This window comes from Pieris brassicae, chromosome 7 (assembly GCF_905147105.1).
Source record: "Pieris brassicae chromosome 7, ilPieBrab1.1, whole genome shotgun sequence".
Taxonomy (NCBI): Eukaryota; Metazoa; Arthropoda; class Insecta; order Lepidoptera; family Pieridae; genus Pieris; species Pieris brassicae.
Window position 1 is genome coordinate 17531157 of NC_059671.1, and position 23169 is coordinate 17554325.

A 23169-nucleotide genomic window follows, 5' to 3' on the forward strand; every position below is an offset into this window, starting at 1 on the left:
TCTAGGCCTTGCACATTTAATACACATTAAATTTATTTTATGTTCAACTGAGGCAAAAATATGTCCAAACGCGCAATAATTTGATAACAATATTTATATGGTTATAAGTTATAACTATTAGATGCACATGATATACGTGTTGATTCATTTAACAAAGTATTCAAGTTAATAAATCATATAACTTTGTGTCATTCTGTGTATTTGAACCTGACATTTTCGCCGCAAATCGAACCCGGACGCGAATAAATAAAACCAGTGGTGCTACTATATTTTCAGGTCTGGGCCTCAGATTTCTGTATACACACGCTTTTTGTCGACTTTTTGGGTCGAAGGCAAACCGGTTTTCTCACGATATTTTCCTTCACCGTTCGAGCGAATTTTAAATGCGTACATAGACATAAGGTTTATTCGTGCACAGTAGGGGTTCAAATCTACGACCTCAAGGAAGGAGAGTCGCACGCTGAAGCTGAGCCAATACTGGTAGAATAAGTTTAAAATCCCAGCCGGTAGTTTAAAGTTATTGTAGTAAGTAGGACTCTTAAATGTAAATTTAGTACTCAAGCCAGACTTTCCCCATTGTAACTTTCACTTAACGAGTGTTTGAATGCACAATTGCGGATGTATCGAATTTTAACTCGTTTTGCAGGAACCGATTTAAGTGGTACTTAGTGGAGAGCCACTTAGTGAAGCGATGATATTTTAGTGAAGTTAAAATAAAACGTTAATTGAACAAGTTTTTATTGAATTGTAAGTAGTTCATAATTCATTGTTCCTTATCATCATTCATAATTCATGTTGTTACTTAATTTTACCTTCGAAATACATATTTTTATCGTCACATTTGATTTATCTATTTTTTTTGTTTCGCTTGGTTTAAGACGCATTTGAGTTTGATTACCATGTTTAGTTAATAGTTACGCCCTCAATTCTATAATTCCTTAGTGAGTGTGCGTATTTTAAACTATTTTAAAGCAAGGTAGTATTATCAGTCTAACTTGTTATTGTTCCCATACTACACAACGTTCTCCACGTGGAATACTGTTCTCACCTCTGGGCGGGAGCTCCCAAGTACCAGCTCCTTCTACTTGACCGTATTCAACGAAGAGCGATTCGAATCGTCGACGACCAATCATTTTCCGTGCGGCTTGATCCCTTGGCGTTGCGTAGAGATGTTGGGTCTCTCTGCATCTTCTACCGCATTTACCATGGGTAGTATTTCCGAACCAATCCGACTTAGGGTCCTTCCAGAAAAGAACGTACCAATTCTTGAAAGGCTGGCGACGCACTTACGAGCCTTCTCGAGTCCATGGGCGGCGGTATCACTTAACATCAGATGAGCCTTCTGCCCGTTTGCCTTCTATTACATAAAAAAAACTATCAACTCATTTTTTCATGTTATGGATATATCGAAACGAGTACGATGTACTCTGGGCTTATTATTTTAAGATAACATTGCGTATCAACGGCCGCCGACCCGTTCTTTGTGGTACAGTAGGTTTTAATTGCTTTTTGTATTTTTTTTAAATCTGGTGGAAATAGCGTTCGAACAGATATATCTGGCATGATATTCGTGACACGCATGATCATACCACTGCAGGAATTATGCTTCCTGCTACTCAGGTGGGAATATATATACATCTCGGCCATACACGACTACTCCTTGTGCCCTTGAAGTCGTTCACGCAACATATTGGCTAATTTCTATATACTATTGAAATTATTAAAATTAGCTTATGTAAATTGAACCACCTGAGTAATGTTAAGAGAGAAATTGGCTTCACAACCGTTGACGTCACTCAAAGGGTTATTCGTGTGCCTGATATATCGTCATACATTGTTGTATTATAAAAGATTAGCTGCGGTTTTGCAGGTCATCGTAGGTTGTTAGTAAACCTCTCTCGATTAAATACAGAATGTTCAGTCCATTTAACCATAATATAGGACAGGTTTTAGACATAAACGAAGGAGATCAAAAAACATGGTTACTAGGTAAAAAATATAACTGTAATAACATATTGAATCACATTGATGCCTTGCTGGCTGTATAAGTCATAATTATGTAGTATCTACTTACATCTAAATGCAGTGTACAATTACAATGCTGCGACCGGCCTTCTAGATATAAAACTTGATTCAAGTAATTAACTCTTTATGATTCCAATTGACCTATGTCATCGTATCAATTGATTTTGAGAATTAGAGGAGCTAGCTAAGCTTAAATTAAAGTTATAGTATTAATATCATATCAAAATCATTTTAAAAACCAGGAAGATTAGCCACATGAAATGTATTCTATTGTATTTTTTTTCTATGTTGTCTATGTCCCGATTTGCCACGTAAAATTGTCTTTGACAATAAATAGCGAATAGGACAGAGTAATTAAATACTAAAGCTAAATCGTTATAAACCCTCTTTTATTCGAAAGTACCACGCTGGTTAAAAAAAAAATGTTTACTTTAAAACATGTGTCAATGTATTTTTTTTTAATAAAGAAAACTCTTAAAAGTAATTATTTACTGGTGATAAATTCTCTCAACGACACATTAGAACAATCTAAAATTAATTACCGACATTAATACTTATTTAAATAATGTACCAATTCTAATAATCACGACAGTGCTATCGCCCTCAATAGGTCACCATCACGCCTGTTTTGCTTTGCGTTTCACAGTTATCCAATCAGAGTAGTTCGCGCCCTCAGCTCGCGTGCGCGCTTTATCATAATCGTAAAAATGTTTTCAATACGCCGTTCACTAAACAATAACAAAATCACCTACATAATGCGTCCCTGGCTTAAAACCGAGCCATAATATAACTAATCTTCGGACTGAGAACACATATTGTTGCATTCCGTAAAAATAAATAACAAAACAAGCCGTCCGGTTCTTTCGCATGTTTGAAGTTGAAAAATAAACTATTTAGACTCGAGGAGAGTGCAGTCACTTTGAAAAATGTATCGTATTTTAATAAAATGGATTTATATGTTTTGAAATTTAAGTGTTACTAAGCGACAATAGTTGAGTGATAGTTGTGTGACCTGTGTGAGGAAAATATATTTGAATTAATACTTTTTTGGAACGAAGTAAGTGATTGTTCTTTTTTAACAAAGAAGCCAGTGGTTGTGACTTCTTCTAAGTAGATATATGAGTACAAGTAGCCAATGCAATGTTTGTTAGTATACGAAATATAATATATATAAATGTTTATGAAAAGTAACCTAGTTAGGGACGTCTATTTACTCAATAAGTAGGGAAGTCACAAATTATTTTTATAGCTTTATCCGATAGCTCGTTTATGTATCACGGATACATTATGTAAATGTTTTATACTTCTATTTAATACTGTGTAAAAAATTGTTTTGGCGCGGGAAAAAATACAATAATGTCTAGAGTTAGCCTTCACGTAATCGTGTGCGTAACCTTGATCGTTTCAAAATTTCTTACATATTTTTTTAATGAAATTATATGATTAATTTTCGAATACAGTAGGTACACCATACTGTTATTTTCATATTTAAATCGTATCCAAAGTTTTTTAAATCACGTTTTTTTCCAGAAATATTATTATTATATGCGATAATATACAAAATATTATTAATGATATGACGATACGGCAAGTTTCTATATTTAATGTCTTTAATTTTCTTAAGGATAGAAATCTTTTATTAGAAAACAAAATATATCTATTTTTATCTTGACCCCTTATCTTTTACATGAACACGTAGTTTTCGTTATTCTAATTATGGATTATAGTTAACATAAAAATATAAAACAGAATTTGGTATGCATTAACTTCATTAATAGGATTTAATGACCGATCATTTCCAAATCTTTTTCAATGATTTCAGTTTTCCCTTGATTATTAATTATTTCCATCAACTTATACTGTATGAAACCGTGATTCAAATGTATGTATATTTTTTTAAGCATTCAAATTTATCGACTATTTAATTTCATATTATCCATTATTCGAATACTGTGGGAACAACAAAGCCATAAACTATTTTATGTTAACTGAGGTGGACCTGTGTCTGAATTATACGGGGTATAATTCTGGAGACGTAGACGTATTATTCAAAAACTGTTTGTCTCGTAGTAGTTAGTCTTGACCCCAGATTTCTGACATACGCTGTCGATTTTGGGGTTCCACCACCTTACTGTCCTTTACCGTAGAAGCGAGTGTTCCGACCTATTCCTGACGCTTTGGTAATCAGTGAGAGCCCCAAGGAACCTTTAGCGTTAAACGATGGCATCAGGTTTTATAAACTTTCAGATTTATATAAAAATTATGCTAATACGACGTATCGTGATATAAAAACTCAAGGTTTTAAATCACGTTGATTGCATTGCAAAATGTATATTGTATTGTGTTACGTTAATGACATAATTGCTTTAATAAAAAAAAATAGCTAATTCACGGTTTGATATTAGCGACTTTAAATCCATATTACTGTAGTTCATTTAGTGGTTCGGATAACATAGACGAAGAAAATTAATCAAAATTATTAAAATACTGGTTTATCTCCACTTGAGTCTGTAGTATGGATACCAATGGCGCTATAATAAAGGCGTTTAGTTTGTTTCTTTTAGGCAAGTAGATAAGCCTCCTTTGCCTCACACGCCGTCGACTTTTTGCGTCAGAGGTGCGACTAGGCTAACACTCCTCGAATGAATACGCGATTTTGTGTCGTATCATTGTCACTCGACTTTACTAGTCGTAGAACTCTCGACTCTGAATCTTACCTACTGAGTACTAATTAATAAAAATACATAAATTATTTGCCGAGCTTGCTCTTTATGGTGTTGGACTCATTGTTTCTTTGTATGACTCATATCAATACTTTCGCGTTTCATTTTTATAGAATATTTTTTTTGTTTTGCATTATGTTTACTCAAGTGGTTACTTTGTAACGTGAACAATTGGCAATTTTATATAAACACGTAAATTCTCCCTGACAATCATACACGGAAAAGATTGTTTTTTTTATTTCTACTAGAAACTGTGTTACCGCTTCTCATAAGCAAAATCTTATTAGGTGCGCTTAAACATGGCGCTTTACTGTTACGGTACGCTTGCGGTGCGCTTGCGGTAGGCTTGCGACATCGCAACGGTAAAATTTAAACGGTAGTCGAGATTTCACGTGGTACTCTTGTATGTGTATGTCCAATGCAATACGTTTTTGAATTACGGAAGTCATACTCAGCGCTATCTCTCGACTCTGAATCTTTCCCTAAAATATCCCTCGATTCATATGTATCTATTCCATGTATATATTTATAACGGTTACGTAATGTCACAAGCGTTTTTGCTGTAAGGACATATTCATAAACGACAAAAAGATTATCTTAAAAGACTAGGTCCAAAATTTTTGCCTGTAGCTGTTATCGTCTCAATATATATACGTATATATCGTTAAGTGTGGGAGTTTCCCTGACATGTAGGCAATTATGTAAATTATTTAACTCTGTGAAAACTTTATAAGTATGGCTGTTAACCTGCTTACTGTAAAACACAGGCCATAGAGATTTTCTTATTTTTAAATAAGAATATAAACAAAGAAACAATTGGAATTTAATTAATACCACAGTCCGCTTAATTCTCATAGCCAGCTCGTGGCCACTGGTATTTGAGTCGACTTCATGATCAACAGTGTACAGTTAATTACATACAAATTTATAACCTATATACAGCAATGCGTGCGGAAATCCAGTTGCGATTCTGATAATGACAAATGCATGCTGATAATGTCATATCCGGTTAGCACGCGATGCATTGTTAATATCTAAATTATATTTACATGTTTTAATTGTTAAATATTTAATAAAGACCAATTCCACCATTAAAACTTATATATAATAAATAATTTTGTTTTTATATATAATTTCTTCAGCGAGCAGTGTTGGCTTAGTAGTTTTGTGCGACTCTCATCACTGAGCCCGTAGGTTCGATCCCATTTCTATGTCCGCATTGCTAGTACAGTGAAAAAAAATTTGTGAGAAGATCGGCATGCCAAAAAGTTGACGGAGTGTGTCAGACTGATCACCCACTTGTCCAAATGATTAAAAAAAAAATTATCACGAGAATACAGAAATCTGAGACCCAGAGCAGGTTGTACGTTTTTAAAATATATTTTCTTCAGTAGTAGACGAACACAAACAGAACCTCCACACACCAGAATATCCCTTCGTCACTTGACATCAAAAGTAACATTGGGTGAACAGTAATCAAAAGGGTCATAGTTCTTGTCTCTTGACATGAGTTCATCTAACAATTTACGCTGGAATAGCCATCACAAACTACCCTCCAACTATAAGTTTTATATCATCATCTTATCGTATTTATAAATGACATGTCTACCAGGTGCTATACGTACCGAGGTACGAAATCTTAACTATAAATAGATAAAATAAGGAAAGTGTAACGGATGTTAATAACTTATAACGATGAATATGGAGTAATATGATTTATAACCACTTTATAAAACAACTTTCACTCGTGTCGAGCGTTCGATTTCATACATGGTTTAAAGCCATAAATGTCTTACATCCGATTCATATAAAATTACTAATTAGTGCATTACTAACCATGCAAAAAAATGGCAAAAATGCTTTTCCATAACTTTATTACAATATTGGCGTACTGTACGAAATGTACACTACATTTCGGAACTTGTGCCACGAGCGTTTACGAGCAATACATACATTTTAAAAGTTATTAGTACATATTTTTTTATGTTTCCCTGTTGTTTAATACACTTTACAATAATAGTTAAGCAGCTGTTTGCCGCGGTTTCAATGTTTTTAGATATTGTTGTGCAATTGTTTTAAAACAATTTGGTTCAAAATTATGTACATGGGATGAATTTATATATATACACAAGGGTTATTATTATATATTCCCAAATAATGTGATGAAAATTTGTAGCGTAATGTATCTATATATCTATAATGACCAAAATGGACTATATAATATGATTTTATAATGCCAAATATCTTTTGGTTGGACAGTAACGCAAAAAATCTATAAAGGTATTTTGAACCTTGAGCAATCGATTTTTGTCACGCCGTAATATTGTGTTTGTCTAAATACCTAGCAACGAATCTGCATAATAATCTGCTTGTTACAAGGTAAACATCTAATCTAAGTTATGTCATGCTGAATGATGCTAAAATACTTTTTTAAATATATTTTGTCGGAATTTACACTATTCACTATGACTTGCATATATCAAAACCTTTTTAAATTTTCATATTAGACTCATAGTTTGTGTTTTAACCTAATTTTAAATGTATAATAAAATTTTAATACTCGAACGATAAATTCCATTTCCCAAAATTTACAAAATGTTTGCCTGAAACCGTCTAACAGTCTTAATTTAAGCAATATGACGTCAACCAACAAAACCATGCCACTTAAGAATGTAATCGCTATTAAAGTTACAGGGTAAGGCTATAGGTAGCTTTTGTCATTTCATTTAACACATCCTTGGTTGATAAGTCCAAATTTTTTCTGTCATAGATTATTTAGAACGAGTAAATGCGTTACCCTTTAAGTCCAGACATGATTTGTGTACTGCATTACATTGGTTTCCTTAGGGTGATGGGTACAACGGCTTATTAACAAACGAATACAAAATTCATACACAACCTGAGGGTAGGTAGGGACACTACAATGTAGGTAGTTTGTAAATTACGATAAAATAAATTTACGAAGAAGTTAATTTTATTAACTTTAAACGCACGTGGGTTTCTGGGTTTTAATCGCGGCGATATAATATTTGTTTCGGTGGTTTACAATATGTAGGTGGTAATTACAGTGCCCCATTGATGAGGATATTTTATTCTAACCAGACTGTCCTGGTAAGTGATTCCCAAACATTGGTAAGTTTGGCAAAAATTAACATCTAATCCCACAATAGTTTTATTTGATATAGTATGTCCATGTGAGGCATAGACATTCTCAATAAAAACGTCTTTTGGGTAACAAGCTCATGCACAGGCCACTTCGAATACACAAATTTAAATAACAAAAAGTAATAAAATATTATTTCTTCCGCCAGCAAAAATTGTTGGTAAAAATACGTAATATCTTTCATCTTAAGTTATACATTTTATAAAATATTCGAATTTCGATAGGATTTATGGCATAATTATAGTATTTTTATATTTCCAGATAAAATGGCGAGACGGTGGGTGGCGTTCATAATGCTTTACGTGCATTTAGCGAGTTGCAACAATGAGAACAGTGTCAAAGATCCCACGCCAGCTGTATACGAGTAAGTAAGATAAAGATATACTAGCGGGAAAGACTGTATTTGTCGTACTATAGTGTTGTTTCTAATAATGACAGAACAAAATCGATCCTTGCAAGCGTGTATAATTTTAGATAGTGTTTACTTGGCTTATGCAGTAGATTAATAAGTAAATCCAATAAAATAGTATTGAAAAATAAGTCTGGAAGGTTTGAAAGAGTTTAGGAGGGAAAACTTGAATATTAATTGATTGTAATATTTAATGTATTTAAGACTTTGAATTTAAGGAAACTTGATCCATAAATACATGTCATAAGAGATAGATCAGTGCTTTATTTAGAATAGTGAAATTACACTGACTCTTCACCAATAAAGGGTGATCTTTTCTATAAATAGACATAGATATAGATACACAATTGATAGCCAATATTGACTATACAAAAATTGTACGACTCGGACCAAGTAGTAATTATGATATCTTATAGAACACGTGTGCCTGTTCATCAAACGTTAATAGAGAATTCATCAAGCGTGATGGCATTCCAGACCATCGTGGACATACAAGTGCGTGCCAGATGAGGGTTGCCAACGATCACAGTCGCCTGAACCCACGGCAAATTACACGGGAACTGTGTATGAGAGCCTGGATCTCTGCCGGACAGTATGTGGCAGATTCGGCGGTATCTGGCCGCGACCAGTCACAGCAGCATTAAGCTCGCAGACCGTGAAGATACATCCTAATTACTTGAGGTAAGATGAACCACTTGAATTTATTATATATACATTTTTGACAGTGTTTGGTAACATAGTATTCTCTTAGTAATACATGTTTTATTCAACTTTCTTTACCAGATAAAAACGCTCATTTATTAATATTTTTAACATATCAAGACTTTACACTTATACATCACAATAAATTAATGTATACATATAAAATTTAATTAAAATATACAAAAGTTTTCTATATCGGTAATTATAAATGTAAAATTAAAAGAATTTAATATATATTTCTTATTCGACGTTCATAAGTGTATATTGTTTTACCCTATATGAATAAATGATTTTGAATATTAACTTAAATATACAAATCTAAAACTTACGTATATATACTATAAACATTATTTACTATTAATAATTATACAGCCTAGCAATAGGTTAACATAAGAGAAATTATATTTCCTTAATTTCTGAGTAACGTTCACTACGTGAATGACGTGTTATGAATGATGAAAATAAAGAAGTATGAGCGTGGTTAACTACAACCTCTTTAGATAAAAGAACGTTCACTCATTAAAACACCTGATAAGTTTGACGTCTATTTTCGTTGTCGCGACTCCCTTAACCCAGTTTACAAATAGAAAGTATTCTCGGAAAACAATTGAATATGTTAATTTATTCGTACTTTGTCCTGTTTTCTCGTGTCGAGCCTAACAGTGATACGTAATTAATTTTTAATACAAGCACCAATGTAGAATATAACCCATACATTATAGTATTGAAATCTAGATCATTAGCTCCTTCTAATTGACCGTATTCAATGAAGAGCGGTTCGAATTGTCGACGACCAATTCCCCTCCGAGCGGCTTGATCCTCTGGCGTTGCGTAGAGATGTGTAGTCACTCTGCATCTTCTACCATGGAGAGTGTTCAGAGGAGTTATTTGGATTAATACCTGCAACTAAGTTTCATCATCGGACGTCGAGGGAGAATACGAAATTCCACCAGTAGGAGTATCACCTCGACGTCGATGAACTGCCTTGAATACTGTATATACTATACTGTGCGTTATTCAAGGCAGTTTTTGCCGAGCTCCACCACTATGTGGAACCAGCTGCTGAAGTATTTCCGAACCAATTACCATTACCAATTAGACTTAGGGCCCTTCAAGAAAAAAGCGTACCAATTCTTGTAAGGTCGGCAACGCACTCACGAGCCCTCTGGCATTGAAAGTGTCCATGGGTGGCGATATCACTTAACATCAGATGAGCCTCCTGCTCCTTTGCCCCCTGTTCTATAAAAAAAAATATAAAAGCGCTAATTAAAAAAAAATCTAAATCAATTCCAACTTTTTTATAGTACTAATAAAGCCTGTCTGAATCCTGTAAAATTTTCTTTTATTGCTCAATTGACTTTTACGACATTTTAATGTTTTCTCCGAAGCTACATGTGTTGTTTTAGTGATTTTAAGTTTAACTTTAACTAAGGAAGATCTCGCATTGATAGCACACACACAATAGATTTCTAAGGAATTGTTTTTAATAAATATTAAGTATCACTTACCACTGGTAATTTTTAAGTAATAATACCACATATGTTTTATGAAGCTAAATAGATAAACGTATCGCTTCTTTGTAATATAATATTTATAATGTTTGCGGCGTAATTTGTATGAATTCCAACATTATGTGTTATCAATTTCCGCTAAATTAAAAAGCTCCAACAACAATTGATATGTTTACTTTATACCATCATGATTTATATTTATTATACAATTATTTTAAAGACTTTTGACCGTCTTCGTGATTTAGTTGTGTTATAGTCCAAATAACTTTTTGGAGTAGGCTTATCTCATGTTAAATGATTTCACTGGCCATGGACAATAAATAACATTGGTGTAAGCCTTGTGAGCGTTTTTTTTTTTTAATTTGTATTTATACAACTGGGAGCAAATGAACAGGAGGATCACCTGAAATTACGTGATACCATTACATTGCCAGAGGGCTCGTTAGTACGTTGCCGGCCTTTTAAGAGAAAAGGACGAAATTATAAAATGTGTTTTTTTTTTAATTTTTAGTTTATCGCTTATACGTATTCGTAGACGATAAATTGTTTCACAGCTTTGGTCTATTAATACAGAAGCAATCGTCAACAACTATGTCGTAGTTGTGACGTTGCCCAGCGTCAGTGTGCCGGTATAAATAGACAGACGAACTCGAGACACCTGTTATGTAATTTCTGTGTAGTATTTACGAAGACCTACTTAGCGATACTTAGTGCTTGGAAATCATTTTGAAACTAGTGCATAATTATAATCTGCAATTTGATAGTTGAATGAGAGATATGATTTTCTATGCTGTGCGATGACGCCTTATTGAACGCAATGCATATCCTCGTGTGGGACCAGTAATTAAACAGATCTGTAATTAAACAATACAATAATAATAAATAATCAATAAAGTTTTCTTGCAATAATGATATATATCATAGCGTGATAATTCTATATGGGTTGACTGCAATTGCAAAGTGTAAAACGGTCATGATAAATATATTTCGTAGTTTTAATTTATTTACTTGAGGTGTCATTCATGTAAACATTGTTAATTTGTGAGATCAAGCAATCTGATACACAAATGAACGGTTATAATTCGAGCTTTTTATTGGACGTTTTTCCATAATAGTGGGAGTTACACATTATTTCGGTAATCATACGTAGGACGTAGCCATGGAGACGAAAATGATATATAGTGCCAATCAGATACCAATGTTTTTCAATTCTGCTATAGTAATAATAAAGCCCGTTTAATATTCAATCATGACAAGGAAAAGATAATATACAGCTTAGATTTTTTAGATTTTATACATTATTTTATGTATCTTGTTATCCTATATATCCTATATGGTAGCTACCTTCAGTACCGTCAATCGGAACCCTTCACAGACAAAGGCCTCCTCCAGCCTTTTCCATCTGACTATGCCTCTGGCTGACTTTCTTCATTCGCTCCCTGCTACCGCTTCTATCCAAAATCTTTTTTATTCAATAAATATAAAAAAAAAATTACAATAGGATATAAACCAAAAAAATTGTCTAACTAAAAAAAGTTGTTTACATATAAAATTTTATGGTACTATTTATATAAAGAAGGTATGGTGAACGGTTCGTTTATAGTTTTTAAATAAAATTTTCGAGCTACAGTTAATGGAGAACACATCAAAGAACTTTAATCTCATTTTGCTTCAAAACGTGTTCATAAATCATTCTAACATATATAGTTGTCACAGGCCTAATTACAATTCAATTGTAAAAGTATTATTCTTATTGTTCTCAAATTATAATTATAAATGAAGTACACAGTTGCATGGCGTTTGCTTTAATCTTTTGTTTTCGTTTACGACTTCATTATGGCGATCCTTACTATATTATGAAGTTTTACGTACCATTTTCGAAATCACTACATACTCGTTCGTATATACGAACTATATCAGCCGTGAATTTCAGATCCTTATCGTTTTAGCTCTATCGCGATCGTCTAAATAATATGTGTTTGTATTATCGTGACTTTGGTGGAAAATCAGCAATTATCGAACAAATAGAAGTCAATTATATTTACAAAAAAAAAACGTCGAATTGTAAATCAATTGTTGTTTTTTAGTTTCCCTTTAAAACAGAACAAATGTACATAGTGGCGACTCGAGAAGACGTTTTATAGTAGTAAAAATTGGTAATAGGAAATTCATACGCAGCTTGATACGGCTCAACCCATTTTCTACTTAATAAATCGTAAAAAATATTCTAGCGAAACTAATATTTGTATTGTGTAACAAAAATCCGCCAACTACGATAAATTTAGATTCATTTATCCTATACGAGCTCTTGGACGGAGCCCAGAAAATAAAAAGTATACGCGAGCCCTTTTAAAAGTGATCAAAGTTCAATGGCCCGATTGATTGCGATGTCTGTATTTTGATACCTGCTGACGCACGCTTCACCTGCATTATTAGAATATCCTTATTTACTATAAACAAAAAGCAAAACGTATGGTGATTATTATTATATTTCCATTAAGATCTGTGTTACTTGCCTGAACTAAAACATTTTATCAGAATCAAAGTAAAATGTAAAGAATGGATATTGTTTAATAATATAACCTTCTGGTCTATGGGGTTTATTTCATATTATTTGAGACTTTAAATTAATCATTCGAACAGTAGGTAGACGTTGAACATATCCACAATATGCAATAGATATGAATATACATTGTTATTTTTATCTTAACAAAGTGAAGAAAAAACGGTACAATAAAATGTCAGGCCATATATAGGCATCAAACAGACTGAGTTTCGTTTATATGAGCAATATTGCATATAAAGTTCAAATCGTGGGCGTCTCGAGGTCATTGTCCTCAAGTTTGTTCATAGAAAGTCCATAGTTATTTGAAAATCTAACTAACATCAGGTAACGGAAGGGATTCACTCAAATACTACAAATTATAATATCCAAACATGTTAGTAGATACTGCACATTCACCAGAGCCACATAAACACGTTATGTGTATATTATGTATATAATGAAAATTTAAATACTTGAATTGTCTTCCGTAATGTGCGAAACATGACGGGGTTTTCTGTACCTTAAGCACCTAATCGCGTTAATAACATGAGATATACATAGTTAGAAATCGTGATGTAAATTATTAGTAATAAACACTACTAAATACACATCAATGTAATCCTAACTAGGTCTAGCGCAAACATATAAAACATTCCAACCAACTTCTATGATTCCAGGTTTGATTTGATTGATGCTCCTGTAGAGACGAGAGAACTTTTAGCTAAAATGACTCAAGTTACGGCTTCAAATTTAGTAGACGAATGTGATGGAAATGTAACTGAAATAGTCAAAACTCCAGTTATTGTCTATATTACTATCAAAACACCGAATACAGACCTAACCTGGAGTACTGATGAGTCGTATATGCTGGATGTTCAAAATAAAGGTACATTTATATATGAAGCACTAAGTATAGTTATTGTTAATATTTGTGCCCCAAACGCAAGAAGAAATATAGAAAACAATTAAGGGCAGATGCTCATTAACTAATTGATTGTAAATAGTTCTAATAAATGAGTGCTTGCTTTATTTTATAAGGATTAATCCCATGCGGAGCAGTGTTAGCCTAGTGGCTTCAGCGTGCGACTCTCATCCCTGAGGTCGTAGGTTCGATCTCCGGCTGAGCACCGATGGATTTTCTTTCTATGTGCGCATTTAACATTTTTAAAGTCCGGCAACGCACTCGCGAGCCCTGTGGCATTGAGAGTGTCCATGGGCGGCGGTATCACTTAAAATCAGATGAGCCTCCTGCCCGTTTGCTCCCTGTTTTGTTGAAGGAAAACATCGTGAGGAAACCGGCTTGCCTTAGACCCAAAAAGTCGACGACGTGCGTCAGGCACAGAAGGCTGATCACCAACTTGCTTTTAATTGAGTTTAACAAATGATCATGGAGATACAGAATTTTGAGGCCAAGACCTAAAAAGGTTGTAGCGCCATTGATTTATTTTATTTTTTAATCTCATGCGGTGATAATTGGTAAATATGTTAAAAGTACCTTTAATGGCATTTAGACTCAAGTAGTATTGGCAATTAACATTATATACGACTCGTCATATAAGTTCACGAAACAAAAATAATAATAACCTAAGAGTGTAATAACAAAACTATACCCATTTGATATGTAAATAGTGTGGAATAAACTGGCCATATTATTATTTAGGAGACGCATACAAAATAAATATTTTCATGATTAAAATTTGACAATTACAGAAGCGAACATAGCCGTGCACATATCATCCGAAACAGTGTATGGAACACGAAATGCATTGGAGACATTCACACAACTAGTCACAGCAGATAAACCAGACTACACAGACCATTATAAATGCGGCCTCCGACTCATCTCGGGAGCAAAGATAAGGGACAAACCTGCTTTTCCTCATAGAGGCTTCATGTTGGATACCTCAAGGAATTTCATACCGATAGAGGATATAAAGAGAATGCTTGATGGCATGGCTACGACGAAAATGAATGTGTTTCACTGGCATGCTACTGATACACATAGTTTTCCTTTGGAATCTTCGAGAGTTCCGCAATTCACGAGGTTCGTTATAATTAGTTTGCAGATTGACTTTAATTATAGATAAACCAACAATATCGCTGTATGTGTAAAAAATAGGAAGATTAAATTTGTGTTTTTAATCATATGTAATGTATAATTTTTATATTTATTGTATATGACTTGGTGGACATTATCAGCAACTCCATGGAGACCCTTTCGCCGAGTCGTTTTGGCAACCGTGCATTGTTTATTATTCACTGTTTTTATTAATTTCTTTGGCTCTGTTTATATTACTACAAAATTGCTATTAATATTTTAACGTTGTATGCCTGGCCCATGCGACTTCTTCGGAACAAATAGTCCCCTCTGTGTTTTGCGCGCTGGAGTTTTCGTGTTGTTGCATGGATCTGGCACTTAAGAGCGCTGCGCCCTCTTAAGTTCTTATTTTCAGACGTGTATAACATATCATGTTTAATTGTCTTTGGTTAACATAGCTTTTACACATTGAAAGAAAACAATTTTTCGTGAAAACAGCGTGCGTGAACACGGTCACGCACGCTGTAAAGCACGCGAACGAAAAATTTAAATTAAAAATTATGTAAATAATTATAAGTTTATAAATACAAATAGCTTTAATCCGGTTAAAAAATTGTTTTCTTTCAATCATGTTTAATTGTCCTCTTTTTAACATGTATGTTGTTTGAGAGATGTTTTTAATTTATATTAAGTCAATTTCTTACGTTAGTAGACGCGTCTGATAATATAGGAACAAAACGTGAATATGTCAAAACAATGGCGTCGTAGACACAGTCAGTTTGAAAGTGACGAAAGAGAAAAAACTTTAATTAAAACAGTGTACCATGACCTCATTTGATATTTTGTTGTAGATACGGAGCGTATTCAGCATACGAGATTTACACAGCGGAGGAAATCCGTGAGTTGATAAATTACGCACGTGTAAGAGGAATCAGAGTTGTCATAGAGATTGACTCTCCTGCGCACGCTGGAAACGGTTGGCAATGGGGAAAGGTGATTGAAACTTAAAATGTCTATTCATTATAAATGAATATTTAACTGTAAAATTGTAAACCTAATAATACAAATACGCATTAAAATATTTATTTATCAAAACGACTTAAGGAAAAGGCTTTCTTTCTACTTTCTTTTTATTTTTTAGCAAAATTTGATTTAATTTTTTCCGACGTTTCGCGTGCTTTACAGCGTGCGTGGTCACGGTGACTGAAGACAAAAGGTGTTGAATGTCAAAATATCACAGCTGTAGAGAAAGTTGTGTTATCTGTTGTATAATAATTATAAGTTTATAATAATACAAATAGCTTGAATCCGGTAAAAAATTTGTTTTCTTTCAAAATTCGATATGTTAAGTTACGTAACGTGCTTGTCGAGAAAAGTCGATTACGAAATATTTGACTTATGAATATGCAACTTTACAGGAATTGGTTAAATAAAGTTAAATTAGATAAAGTTTAACAAAAGGCTTTTATTATCATAGACATTAATACCAATAATACAACTATTTCATTTTACTACGAATCTTAAAGTAGTTAAAATAGCAACATTTCATAGGGAAAAATTAATTCTATATTAATTATTGAAGTGAAACTTCTTTATCGGCGTTGGAAACAAATTACCGTCACATTTTTCCGTTACCCGCCATCTTTTTCTTGTCCCTACCTCGGTTGATTCGAAGAGATTCCATTAATAACAAAAATTTATAATAACGATAACAATGATAGTGATAATTCTATTTCAATTAACGAAATTCTGTAATAAGATAGTAGTTATAAGGTAAAATTAAATAATTGTATTATTTGTATTCATGTCTATGATAATAAAAGCCTTTTGTTAAACTTTATCTAATTTAACTTTATCTAACCAATTTCTGTAAAGTTGCATATAGTAGATTATTTTTCAAAAAATAACGTCATAAAGAAGTTTCACTTCTTACGTGTGTACACTAGTACACACTGACATTTTTTTTTAGATTAGTCGACTTTTACTTTTACACAAAATATTAGATTGTAAAAGAAATTTTCATCTATATTTCGTTTTTCTGTGATTTGTTTCTCACAGTTTACATTTGGATTTCAGGAATATGGTTTCGGTGATCTCGCGGTGTGCGCTAATAAAAATCCGTGGAGATCATTCTGTATCCAGCCTCCGTGCGGACAGTTAAATCCTGCCAATCCAAATATGTATAAAGTCCTTCGAGACCTGTACAAGGATATAGCCGAGATGTTGGCTAAACCCGCTCTGTTCCACATGGGAGGGGACGAGGTAAGAGTCATTCTGATAGTGACTATTGATTTACACAGGCTGTTATGGGATTGATTGACATCGCCCTATATTATACTATATGAAGTGTTAATGTTCGTGTTCATACGGTCAAAGAAAATATCGCAATGAAATCGTAACAACGATCAGAACAGCACAGGTGTTTAAGGAGAGAGTGAAGAAATGATCTGGCAGTCTTAATTATTATTATTTTATCGACAAAAATATATTCTTATCCGTTCTAAGCCAATACGATAATGTTGAAATTAAAATATAATAACATAGTATGTACACACAACTCTACTGTTAACTCTTTGATATTATTTATAAGTCAGTTTTAATTTTAGTTTGTATGTTAGATACTTATTCATTTAGATAAAACAGCAAAAATATAAATCTAAATATATAAATCAGAAAAGATTCCATAAAAGTCTTACCCTAGTAAAATATTGTTGTGTCAACGTATATGTGTGTGTAGATAACCTTCTGTGACCAAATCGATATCATTTCTATGTTAGGAACCGAATCGAGAACAGGTTCCAATCCAGGTTTAACATAATGACTTGACTGTTTAACTAAAATTATATCAAATAATTTCAGGTATTTCTCGAATGTTGGAATTCGACCCAAGATATAGTCACTTATATGGAAAATAAAGGTTACGAGAGAAATGTGGAAGGTTTCATTAAGCTATGGGCAGAGTTCCACTCAACGGCTCTGCAAATTTGGGACGAAGAGCTGGCAGAAATCGGACAGAGTGACCAGCCTGTGATGCTTTGGTCTTCGGAGTTAACACAAGCGCATCGGATACAAAAGTACTTAAATAAGGATAGGTAAGGTATTTAAACTTTTTTTCACTTATTTAAATGACGGAGGGGGGGGGGGGGGGGATGTAAAATGGATTTTATTTACTGATAGTTTTACACTCAGAGCACATTATATATACTACTTATTACAGTATATTTCCTCTATTGTAGCTAATAAGCAAAAATTCATAATAAACTTCTTAACATTAACATGAATAAAAATTCCAAATACAAACATAGATACGATCACGTTGTATGATAAATGAAAATCTTTATATACGCATAACCCTAACATATTTTTATACGTATGCTGAACTGGTAGACCTTATTTTGCCACGCCAGATATTTTAGTATATACCTAGTTGTACTAATAATGCTATTAAAAACTGAGGGTTACTTATGAAGGTTATATGTGTTTTATCAAATCATAAATATAATTTAAAAAAGTCGTTGTATAACAATAGTTTACGACATATTCTCCAACCTACAATTCCATAAAACCTACAAAAGGCCTCTTTTAAAACCTCCTACGGAGGAGTTCTGTTTCAAGCACTGTTACAATAAGATCAAAGTGCCTTTTGCTGATAAAATACCAAGAAGAAACATTTAATGTCGATGTACATTAATTAAGTTGACCTAATCGACTCTTACAATATTCAAAACAATTAAACGGTTTCATCCCTAAAAACCAACCTATCATTAGATGTCACTCTTTGACATTGAGCTGTCAGACGTCAGTGTCGACGCGGCAAAAGTTTTAATATAAACAATATCAAAACTACTACATTAGTAAAATGTTTAATTCAGAGCAGTTAATATGTAGAAAAAACTACTTCTTTTTTCGTAATGAAATTCTTTCATTATTGAATATTTTGTGAAACTTATTGTATATGGTAATGATGTAGGTAACCAGTGATGTCAGTGGGATCTGAATTATGTATTGCCGATGAGTGATGCTTCCCTATACCTTATGATGATATAGTTTTCTATGTATCGAACAATTTGTAATATTATGAGGTGTTCAATATATTTTTCAGATACGTTATAGAAGTATGGGAACCCCTATCAAGTCCCTTGCTAACCCAGCTCCTCAGACTCGGGTACAGAGCAGTCTCCGTCCCTAAGGACATTTGGTACTTGGATCACGGTTTTTGGGGGAACACCAAGTATTCAAACTGGAGAAGGATGTATTCCAATGTGTTGCCCGTTGATACGAACATGTTGGGTGGGGAGGTTGCCATGTGGAGTGAATATGTGGATTCACAGGCTTTAGGTGAGAATAACCTTTTAGCATTTTTAAAGTTTATTTTAATAAGACTTTTTTTGGAATTGTCTTTTGTTAACATCGTGTTACGAGCTAGGGGATCGGATAGAAAATGCCGTAGATTTATTCAAGGGTTTATTTCTTGAAAAATTAATGAGGAATTTATGAGCAGAAATGCACTTATAGCACACAAAAACTATCACTTATTACTCCACTTATGCACACTTTACACAGTACTTTATCATTTGTATTCACTTTATTCGCACTTTATCGCTTTGGTGTTTCTCTCTTGTTATCGCATTCCAAACTAAAGGTGACTAGTCGCGTTTCGGCTCGCTTATATATCCCTGGGAATAATTCTAAACAATATTCGAGAACTCTCTAGGCGGGCTTGCTACTGAGTAGCGATTGCACAATTCTAGAACGTCCGCACTCTTTGTCTCTTTCGCACGTTGCTCCGTCCTTGTCGTACGGCGTTCTAGAGTGCTCAGTCTAGTTTCGAGAAAGTTCTGATCTTCTCTCTCTCTCTCTCGTATCATTTCGTCATTGTCTCACACCTAGAAAGTTTGGTCTAGAATATTCCTTCATCAAAGGGGTATAACTAGGCCTGAAAACGCCTGAAAACGGGTCTCCTGAAAGCTGCACCCCTCGACTACACATGTTCTGAAACTGACTGAAAAATGTTTCAGCTTCCTGAAAACTAGAGTAACATTATGCAAATTACAATTGTCTAATATGTGGTTGACCCTCTCCTGAAACGGCCAGAAATCATATTACAGCCTGCTGTTCTCTAAGTAGTAGAAAAATCTAGAAAGATTGCAGTCGACCCGTCTTCGTAACAATAGCTTTTACACATTTAAAAAAAAAACTTTTTTACCGGATTGAAACTATGTATACAGATACAGATAATACAACTTTCTCTGCAGCTGTGATACTTTTTGTCATTTAACACCTTTTGTCATCGGTCACCGTGACCACGCACTCTGTAAAGCACGCGAAACGTCGGGAGAAATTTAAAATTATGTGAAATAATTATAAGTCTATAATAATACATAGCTTCAATCCGTTGAAAAAGTGTTTTCTTGAAACATTTTTTTTTACCAATAATTGATTATATTTCATAAATTATTTACATTTATTTACATTTCGAGTTGCAAATAGAAACCTTATTGTTAATAGACGGAACTACGACGAACTTTTTAATAGACTCAAATCATGATAATTTTTTGAAATAGTTATCTACTAATGTCTGAACACGACTGCTAAAAACACTCTTGTTCAAGTTGAGTTATCTTAATTATAGAATGAACTCTTTAAAATATTATACAGTCTCTAAATGCTTTAAAAAGTATTATAATAATATTTCATATTTGTATTGTTTAGTCGAATTGCGTCTAGGGTATGAGTGTTTACCGTATGAGCGTATTGAATGCGCAAACAAATCTTCATAGTGAACCGTGATTCGGACGTATGATGGTTAAAAGTCCCTCGCTTAAGCCACAAAAAAAACAAAAAAAAAATATTAAAGATTATTAAAAATTTAATCAGTGTGATGGTAAATGTAAGAATGGCGCCATGGGCACCTTGTCACGTGCAATTAAATAATAAAATAATAGAAAAATAAGTAATATATAATATAATAAATAATGTATTAATTTATAAATATCATGAAGCGTTTCTCGTAGAAAATATTAAACGTCATTTTTTATATTACATTGCCGTCAAAAATTTGTAGTATTTTATTTAAGCGGAAATTAAATATACACATTCTGTGTCTAGAAGACATTCCTTATAATATGTTTAGCTCTCATAAAAAATAATTTTGATCGTGAGTTAATATAATATAATTTCACAGACACACGAGTGTGGCCGCGGGCCGCAGCCGTGGCTGAGCGGCTTTGGTCCAACCCCAGTTCGGGCGCCAGTGTGGCCGAACCCAGGCTTCAGCGGCTGAGATCTAGACTGGCCGCCAGAGGAATACCTTCCGATGTCCTGTCACCAGGCTGGTGTTCGCAACATGATGCACGGTGTCTGTAGAATTTTGTCTATGTCTATCTTCCTTCAAGGAAGAAGTTTGGAAATTGGAACATTTTTTGTAAGAAATAAAATATCCCGTCTTAGGAACTTTGTGTTCGTTGATAAAGAATTAAGGGAATTTTAAACCTCAGAGATATAAATATATATAAATAAATAAATTAGTTTATCGCGAAAACGAAACATTAGTTATAATCTGGAATATAAACTATTCTCCGAAGGACAAGGGAAAAATTAGTTTTTTTTTCTAACAGAAACATAACCAAAGTTAACTATTAACAATTGAGCGATTCAATTTTTTTTCGGTTTTTGTTTACATTTCTCGCTCAAAATTGTTTGTGATGTAACAAATTGTTTATTGGTAGTAGTATACTTAATTAATTGTTGAATTAGTTAATTATAGATATAAATTTCTTATCGGTTAGAAAATATTTCCAAACATTCGATGTTTTCACCGTTAACCGTTAACTGTGAACATTCCGTTAAGAGGTTAACGGAATATACACATTAGACAGGTTTTTAAAATAATCGGTAGGCTTATCAGATACATAACTTGAAGTATATGCTACATAATTAATTTATGCATTTTTTGTAGGCTTTTAAATATTTTATTATTTTTGTACATAATTTAATCCTATTTAAGATTCTATGTCATAGGATAATTTATATGAATACAGACTTTGATGCTAATGAAATGTTGTTGTTTCATCGATAATAATATTTTTACATTTTCAAAGAATTACTTTTAATTACAAGAACTGTACTGACAAACACCTGCCAATATTATTATATACATGTCTTCTCCAGACATACGGATGACTTAATAATGATGCATAAATTATGTACAAATAATATCATGTACAAGTGTTTAGAAACCTAAACAAATCAAAGATATTTTCCGATTCCAACAGTACAGTCGAATAACTTCCGGTAAGTAACTTGTGGTCGGATATAATTTGAGACTTTCAGTACGTTTATTGATTATTAAGCTAGAGAAGTGAAACCTGATAGTTATAAACTGAAATTTATAAAGAAAAATATTTATTTAGATTTGAAAACATGAATATCGAAGAGACATAATTAAGACTGATGATACATATTGTTTATCAGTATGTACTTTCATGACATAGTATATATATATATATATGTTTTGTTAATGTGTTTTATAAAGAACTCTAATACAGATTGTAATCGTATCGTATTGAGAAATTGCCGAATTAGTCTAGTACCACATCGTAAGTTTACCAATCGAAAGTCATCTTTCAAATGTTAATAAAGTTTGTTTAAATTTCAATAAGAAAAATATTGTTCCGAACAATGCATCAACGCATTCCTTAAAGCAGCAACAACCTAATCTCTACATGAGTTAACCTTTAAACGCTTTATTCATAAGACAAATCAGCGTAACATACATTCTATTAACTATCATCTCTTTCTTTCAAATTGTGTTTACGCTGTGATAAAAAGAGACAATTAGTAACATGTAGTCTGCGAACTAATAACGATTTTTCATATAATTATATGGTCCAGACGTTACAAGTAGTACTTACTAATCAAACTTCATTTAACCAACGTCTCTATAGACATTTATTACTTAACTTAGACATCATGTTTATGTGTTAATTGTTGTGTTAAGCGGTTTTGTATCAACACTTTTGTAAGAAAAGCCAATAAATAAATTAAAACTAAA

The 23169-nt window shown here is 33.1% G+C and overlaps 1 protein-coding gene across 3 annotated transcripts; it reads left to right on the forward strand.

Moving 5' to 3' along the window:
• Window positions 1–2640: 2640 nt before the first annotated feature.
• On the forward strand, window positions 2641–23169 carry LOC123711825 (chitooligosaccharidolytic beta-N-acetylglucosaminidase). 3 transcript variants are annotated; one of them, XM_045664647.1, is made up of 10 exons: window positions 2641–3082; window positions 8173–8275; window positions 8798–9001; window positions 13756–13964; window positions 14789–15122; window positions 15968–16109; window positions 17193–17378; window positions 17976–18208; window positions 19219–19454; window positions 21301–23169. In XM_045664647.1, the coding sequence occupies exons 2-10, from the start codon at window positions 8178–8180 to the stop codon at window positions 21480–21482; spliced, it is 1824 nt and encodes a 607-aa protein (XP_045520603.1). In that variant the 5' UTR covers window positions 2641–3082; window positions 8173–8177; the 3' UTR covers window positions 21483–23169. The 3 variants fall into 3 exon arrangements, with proteins under 3 accessions (XP_045520603.1, XP_045520606.1, XP_045520605.1); XM_045664650.1 differs by lacking the exon at window positions 2641–3082 and adding an exon at window positions 7425–7443; XM_045664649.1 differs by lacking the exon at window positions 2641–3082 and adding an exon at window positions 7729–7859.

Bases quoted from the DNA above. Each gene is read 5' to 3' on its own strand.
- LOC123711825 (XM_045664647.1), top strand. From the start codon at position 8,178: ATGGCGAGACGGTGGGTGGCGTTCATAATGCTTTACGTGCATTTAGCG. The intron at 16,110-17,192 runs GTGATTGAAACT...TTTGGATTTCAG, and splicing joins ACGGTTGGCAATGGGGAAAG to GAATATGGTTTCGGTGATCT. The intron at 19,455-21,300 runs GTGAGAATAACC...ATAATTTCACAG, and splicing joins TGTGGATTCACAGGCTTTAG to ACACACGAGTGTGGCCGCGG.